Source organism: Myotis davidii, unplaced genomic scaffold (assembly GCF_000327345.1).
Source record: "Myotis davidii unplaced genomic scaffold, ASM32734v1 scaffold1036, whole genome shotgun sequence".
Taxonomy (NCBI): domain Eukaryota; kingdom Metazoa; phylum Chordata; class Mammalia; order Chiroptera; family Vespertilionidae; genus Myotis; species Myotis davidii.
The window spans coordinates 950,114-957,840 of record NW_006287260.1 but is presented as its reverse complement, the minus strand read 5'-3'; the positions used below and the strand labels follow the sequence as shown (position 1 = coordinate 957,840).

Sequence of the window (7,727 nt, the reverse complement as noted above, 5' to 3'; positions counted from 1 at the left end):
TCTCCCTTCATCTCTCTGAAATCAATAAAAACATATTTTTTAAAAATAAAGTCACTACTATTTTTACTCACCCCCTTCGTGTTTATGTTTTTGTCATTTTTACTTACTGTGTGTGTGTGTGTGTCAGTGTGTACCCTTTATTTTACTGTTGTCGTTACACATAATCTTCGTACTTTTGCACTTTAACCTTTGTCCCAGTGTTAGTGTTGGCTGATCCACTGCTTTTATTATGTTTGCCTTTGCCGATGAGAATATTTTTTTTGCAACATTTTGTTATTCATATTTTTTATTTTTATTTTTTGTTCTTCTTAAGAAGTCCCTTTAACATTTCTCGTAATACTGGTTTGGTGGCGATGCACTCCTTCGCTTTCTCTTGTTTGGGCTTGATATGCTACATTTTGCCATAATTTGTTGCACAGCAACAAAGAACCACCCCCAACCTGCCCACCTCATTGCCCACTGCCAACTCTCCTGTCATTACCATCAGCCAACTGTTATCAGGTGCCCCCCGAGAGCAGGCTCTACCGCAAGGCCCACTGTGAAAAGAACAAATTCGGTAAGATTCAAGCTTTAATTGGCCAAATGCCCAGTGAGATTCACAGGAGAAGGGCCGCAGGAAGCAGCGAAGGCTGAAGAAAGCTCCAGGCTGCAGTAGAAGACGTAGCCAACCCAGGGCAAAGGAGAGAGAGGGCACTGTCGCCAGGGAGAAGTTGGATCAACAGCTCAGGCAGGACTGGCTCGCTGCAGTGTGGCTGGAGATGAGACCTGACAAGGGAGGCCAGTGCCGGCAAGATGACCAGATTGTGAAGGGCCTTAAGGGCAAAGCTAATTCCTGTGCAACTACCATGATAAATGGGGCCCAAGGACTATATCTCTGAGAACGAAACTCCACCTGCTTTGGCTATAAGTACATTTTTACTTGCCGGGTTATGTGGCTTAGCTTTGGGGCTGAGAAAAAGTTCACTGTGGCAGTGGGGAGCCCCCGAAGGTTTTTGAAGATGATGTGATGTGGGCTCTAAGCATATACTGGAGTGATGGAGACCAGAGTTGGAACATGACTACCCAAAAGTCCTGATGTCAGGATCAGGGTAGCAGCAGTGGACACTGCAGACCTGGGTAGACGTGAGATGTTCAGAATGGCTGCTGGGATGTGGTGGGGAGGAGCAGTGGAAGGTGAGGTCCAGTACCCAGCTGGTGACATGGGAACACAGGGAGCTGGCTGAGAGCGGCCCTGGTCAGGACTCGTGCAGGAGGCAAACCAATCAATGTGTTTCTCTCACATCGATGTTTCTTTTCTGTCTGTCTTTCCCTCTTTCTTCCACTCTTCCTAAAAATCAGTGGAAAAATATCCTCCGGTGGGGATTAACCAAACACACACACACACACATAAAACTCCAAGACTAAATGGCTCTAGTCCTCTTTGTGCCCCAGACCAGTCACGTGACCTTGAGCAAGTCCCTTTCCCTATTTGGGCTTGTTTTCCCTTCAGCAAAATGCCAGGCTCGGCCTTGGACTAGACGGTGGCTTTCAATCCTGCCTCTGAAGGACAGTGGGGATCCATAGCTGGTCAGCATGCTCTGCCTTCGAAAGCAAGTAGCAGCGGGCTGTGACTAGCTCCAACTGTAGGGTTTTCTCCCCTGATGTTGTCTTAAGCCATGAGCAACCAGCACCAGCACTGTTTGCCGGGAAGGGATCACGGATAACACAGGGAATGAGGAGTGGGCAATGCCGCGCATGGGCAAACCTGAGTGGGTGGCCACCGTGGTCGGGCAGCCTCCCTGTTACGGAGACTTCACGGTGTGGGTTTATATTACACACGCCCTCTGCTTCCTGCGGCATTTCAGGGCGCTCCCCAGGGGACTCTGGGACTCTCTGGTGCCTGTTACCCAAAGAGACTGGGAGACGTCGGACTCAGCGCTCTCCAAGGGCCTTTCCACGCTAACCTTTCATTTTCTCAACGAGCATTTCCTAGCTCCTCAGAGCCCATCTTTGATGAACACCTCTTCAGGCACAACTCAGCGCCTGATATTCATTAACTCAGATACTCCCCATAGAATCTTCCCAACAGCTTCACAAGATAAGTACTATTACTATATTCTTTTTTTTTTTAGTATTTTTTTTTTTTTATTGATTTCAGAGGGGAAGGGAGAGGAAGAGAGAGACAGAAACATCAATGATGAGAGAGAATCATTGATTGGCTGCCTCCTGCATGCCCCGCACTGGGGATTGAGCCCACAACCTGGGCATGCGCCCTGACCAGGAATTGAATGTGACCTCATTGTTCTTAGGATGATGCTCAACCACTGAGCCACAGCAGTGGGGTGTGGTTGAACTTTTAAGAGCCAGTGATCACTGCCACACTTCCTTTGCCTTCTCTAGTAAGAGTTGCAGAAACACAATGAAGAGCCTCCCTCAGCCAGCCCCTGAGAGAAGATGGTTTAAAACATTCGCCTGCCCTTCCACTCACCCCCCTACCCCCAACCCATGACACAGAGTGTGAATAAGAAATAACCTTGATCCTTTTTAAGCTGCTAAAATTTGGAGGTCATTTGTTACTGCAGCAAAACCTCGCCCATCCTGAGTAATCCAATGTTATACTATTGGTTGTTGGTTATCTTTGGCCTCAGTCCCCAAGCCTGCCTTCTCCCGGAAGCTCCCTGGAAGCACTGGCTCCACACTGCAACTTGAAAAGCAGCAAGAGGAAAGGGAGTCTGTCCCCCAAACAGGGAAGTGGGGATGTTTGTGGGGAGGTGGGCCCAGCCTTTGTCATGCTCTGGGGCATGGGCTAAGCTGGATGAAATCTCCACCAGCCCTGGAGGCCCTGGACAGACACTGCTCCTCAAGCGTCTCTCCCAAACTCATTTATTGGCTCTCCTTACTTTTATTCCCCACTATTAAAACAGGGATGACCAGTAATGCAGGAAGAGGACCGCCCTCTGATGTCCTGGGGGCACTGCAGGCTGACTATGACCTTGCAGGCCTGGATCTGAACCTCCTCCTCCGGGTGGATGACCAGGGCGAGCAGCCGGTCTGCCAGGCGTGACTTTTCCCCAAAGAGAGCTTCATGCAGAGACTGCTCGTTGTAGTGCCATTTCACGGCACGGTAGTGTGGCGTGTTCCGGCCCTCACTCAGCCGCTCGGCAAACACCAGGACCTCGAACAGCAGACTCCCTGGTTGTTTGACCTGGAACAGGTTCAGAAAGTTGGTGTGCACCTGTGATGGGGATGAAGAGAGGATGGCAATGAAATCCAAGACAAATCCTAAAGTTCTTCCATCTTCCTATTGCCTCAACTCCCTAATATACCTAATTTCAGAGTCCACTGTATGGGAGCATTTTAATTTTCTTTTCATTATCATCTATGAATATAAAAGCCTACGCAACCGTTATGGCCAAACGACCAGAGGACCAGTCATCATGACACACACTAACCACAAGGGGGCAGACACTGAACACAAGAGCTGCCCCCTGGTCGTCAGTGCACTCCCACAGTGGGAGCACCACTCAGCCAGAAGCTGGGCAGCAGTGGAGCCAGAATGAGCCTGCCACTTCAGCACTGCTACATCCCCCAGGGGTCCCAGATTGTGAAAGGGCCCCACTCATGCATGAATCTGTGCACCGGGCTTCTAGTTCTCTAACATAATTATCCTGTGGTCATAAGACATGAGTTATTTGGTCATAACATTAATTCTAGGAAATATGTCATGACTAACTTTAAGGTTTAATGTGTGGTTAATTTTTATAAATGTTTTGTGTTTTTGAGAGGAATGTGCATTTACTAATTATAGAATGTTCTGAGTATGTCTAATACTCAGTGTTCTGAGTATGTCTTTTGCTGGTTTGTGTTATTCCCAGCAAGTATACCCTTAACTCAGCGGTTCTCAACCTGTGGGTGGCGACTCCTTTGGGGGTCGAACGACTCTTTCACAGGGTGGCCTAAGACCATTGGAAAACACATATATAATTCCATATTGTTTTTGTGATTAATCACTATGCTTTAATTATGTTCAATTTGTAACAATGAAAATACATCCTGCATATCAGATATTTACATTACGATCATAACAGTAGCAAAATTACAGTTATGAAGTAGCAATGAAAATAATTTTATGGTTGGGGGTCACCACAACATAAGGAACTGTATTAAAGGGTCGTGGCATTAGGAAGGTTGAGAACCACTGCCTTAACTGGTTTTAGGATTTTATCTAATAATTGCTGAAAGAGTACAATCTTCCAAGTCTTCCACTGTGGTAGTAGATTTGTCAGTTTTTCTTTATAATTATTCAGCTGTGAGGAAGAAGGAAATCCTGCTAATTTGTGACATCATGGATGGACCTTGAGGACATTATACTAAGTGGGATAAACCAGACAGAGAAAGACAAACAATACATGGTATCACGTTTATTTTTATGTGGAATCTTTCAAAAAAGATAGGCCAGGAAGAGGAACCAAGATGGCAGCATAGGTAACCACCTGTACTCACTGCCTCCTACAACCACATCAAAATTTCAACTAAAATACAAAACCACCATTGCACGGAACTGCCTGAAAGCTGGCTAAAGGGAAGTCCTACAACTAGAGAAGTAAAGAAGAAAGCACATGGAGACTGGTAGGAGGGGTGGAGACACGGAATGGACTAGCCCTACAGCACACCTAATACACAAGGCCACTCCACCAATTCCAGGAGACATACTAGCTCTCTCTACCTAATACATAGAAACAAACACAGGGAAGCACCCAAAATGGGGAGACAAAGAAACATGTCACAAATGAAAGAAATAGAAGCAAGAAAACTACTGGATACAGAGTTCAAAACCATGGTTATAAGGTTACTGAAGGATCTTCATGAGACTTTCAGGGATCTTAGTGAGAATGTCAAAGACATGGAAAAGAACCAGTCAGAAACGAAGCATCCACTAACCAAAATAAAGAACAATTTACATTGATTCAACAGTAGAGTAAAAGATTCCGGGAACCAAATCAATGGTTTGGAATATGAGGAAGCAACAAACACCCAACCAGAAGAGCAAAAAGAAAAAAGAATCCAAAAATATGAAGAAACTGTAGGTAGCCTCTGGGGCAACTTCAAGCATACCAACATTCACATCATGGGGGTGCCGGAAGAAAGCAAGAGAGAGCAAGGTATTAAAAACCTATCTGAAGAAATAATGACAGAAAACTTCCCATCCCTGTGAAAGAAGCAGACTTACAAGTCCAGCAAGTGCAGAGAGTCCCAAACAAGAGGTACCCAAAGAGGTCCACACCAAGACACATCATAATTAAAATGCTAAGGGTTAAAGACAAAGAGAGAATCTTAAAAGCAGGAAGAGAAAAACAGTTAGTTACCTACAATAAAAAGCAAACAAGAAATCTAGTGAAGAAAAGAAACTGGTGAATAAACAGACTCAGAGTCATGGAAGCATGGAACAGACTAACGAATCTCAGAGGAAAGGGGGTGGGGGTCGGGGGAGAGATTAACCAAAGTTCTTACCTATGACATCACCACCAAACCAGTATTACATGAAATGTTGAAGGGTGTTATTGAAGAAGAAGGAGGAAGAGGAGGAAGAGGAGACGGCGGGGGAAGAGATAAAAAATATGAACAATAAAATGGCAACAAATACATATCTATCAACAATCAAATACATATCTATCAACAATCAAATCTAAAAATAAAAAGCAAACAAGAAATCTAGTGAAGAAAAGAAACTGGTGAATAAACAGACTCAGAGTCATGGAAGCATGGAACAGACTAACGAATCTCAGAGGAAAGGGGGTGGGGGTCGGGGGAGAGATTAACCAAAGTTCTTACCTATGAACATAGACAGTAGGGTGGGGAAGGCCTGGGGTGGGGCAGGAACCAGGTGGAGTGGGGTGATGTGGGAAAGAGGGGGGACATCTGTAATACTCTCAACAATAAAGATTTTTTTTAAAAAAGAAAAGTCCTAGAAACAGAGACAAATGGTTGTCAGGGGGAAGTAGGGAGCAGTTGGTAAAAGAGTATAAACTTTAAACTATAAAACAAATAAGGTCTGAGGCTTTATGTAAAACATGTTGACTAGTGGATAACACTGTATTATATAATTGAAATTTGCTAAGAGATTAGAACTTAAATGTTCTCACCACTCCCTCCTCCCCTAAAATAGATGTGAGGTGATGGGTGGGAATCCTTCACAATGCATACATGCTAATCACCACACTGTATACTTTAACTATCTTACAAGTTTATTTGTCAATTATACCTCAACAAAACTGAAAAAAAAAGAGAAATTTTGTTTCCTTGTAATTCTATCAAGTTTTGCCACTATATTTTGAGATTATGTTATTAGGTTCATCTAAATTTAGAGTTGTACCCTAACCTGTTTGGTTCAGTGGATAGAGCGTTGGCCTGCGGACTGAAGGGTCCTAGGTTCAATTCCCTATCAAGGGCATGTACCTTGGCTGCGGGCACATCCCCAGTAGGGGGTGTGCAGGAGGCAGCTAATCGATATTTCTTGCAACCCAGGTACATGCCCTTGACCAGAATCGAACCTGGGACCTTTCAGTCCGCAGGCCGACGCTCTATCCACTGAGCCACACCGGTTTTGGCTCATCGATGTTTCTAACTCTCTATCCCTTCCTCTTTGTAAAAAATTATAAAATATATTTAAATGAATAAATAAATAAATTTAGAGTTGCTTTAGCCCCCTGAACCATTAATTATGATGGTGGTGACCTTATCTATTCCTAATAATGGTTTTTGTTATAAGTAACTTTTCCCTAATATTAAAGTAACTACATCAACTTCTGTTTTGTCACCTGTGTTCCTCATTCTCAGAGTTTGGAAAGCCCCTCACAGGAGAGCCTCCTCCCAACAGAACTGATTCTTTTGGGAGGACAGAGAGGGAGTGCTTTTCAGTGTGCCTAGCGCACAGGCAGGAAGAGGAACCCCAGTCTTGTCAGGGGGAAGTCTGTCTGGAGAGTTCTTCCTTCCCCAGCATCCGAGTTGGCAGCCATCAGCCCTTCATCACTGCCGTGGAGAATTTCTCACCTGGCAGTTGAGAATATCATAGAGAAGGTCATTCTTCTGTGCCAGGTGGCTCAGCAGTCGTATGGCTTGCACCTAAATGAAGGAAATAGTAAAACATGAGAGGGCAGGTGAGTCCGGTCCTGAGCAGAGAAGACACGGTCTCTTCTCCTCCCTCTGGATCAGCGGTTCTCAACCTGTGGGTCGCGACCCCTTTGGGGGTCAAATGACCCTTTCACAGGGGTCGCCTAGGACCATCGGAAAACACATATCTAATTACATATTGTTTTTGTGACTAATCACTATGCTTTAATTATGTTCCATTTGTAACAATGAAAATACATCCTGCATATCAGATATTTACATTATGATTTATAACAGTAGCAAAATTACAGTGATGAAGTAGCAACGAAAATAATTTTATGGTCGGGGGTCACCACAACATGAGGAACTGTATTAAAGGGTCGCAGCATCAGGAAGGTTGAGAACCACTGCTCTAGATGCTGTGCCAGAGCTGGTCAGGAGGGCAGGGCCTGGGCCATGAGGCACCTGTGCCAGGTGATAGTCTGACTGAAGAATCTCCATCAAGGCAGGCATCACCCGTCGCAGCTGTGGGTGCACGAAGTCAGGCAGCGGGAGGTTGTTGAGGAGCCTGAGGCCAGCGATGTGCAGCTCCGAGTCCCAGATGGTGGCTATCAGCTCCAGGACCTTGATGAAGTGTT

General features: G+C 45.1%; 1 protein-coding gene across 1 annotated transcript in view; it reads right to left on the bottom strand.

Annotated features, from left to right (window-relative positions):
• Window positions 1-2,255: 2,255 nt before the first annotated feature.
• The window catches only part of ARMC12 (armadillo repeat containing 12), a 14,026-nt gene continuing 8,554 nt past the window's right edge, over window positions 2,256-7,727 (bottom strand). The window contains exons 4-6 of the mRNA XM_006759046.2: window positions 7,555-7,727; window positions 7,030-7,101; window positions 2,256-3,214 (exon numbers count right to left, since the gene is read on the bottom strand). Of these exons, the coding sequence (XP_006759109.1) occupies window positions 2,882-3,214; window positions 7,030-7,101; window positions 7,555-7,727 (578 nt within the window). The 3' untranslated portion in view covers window positions 2,256-2,881. The remainder of the gene's footprint in view (window positions 3,215-7,029; window positions 7,102-7,554) is intronic.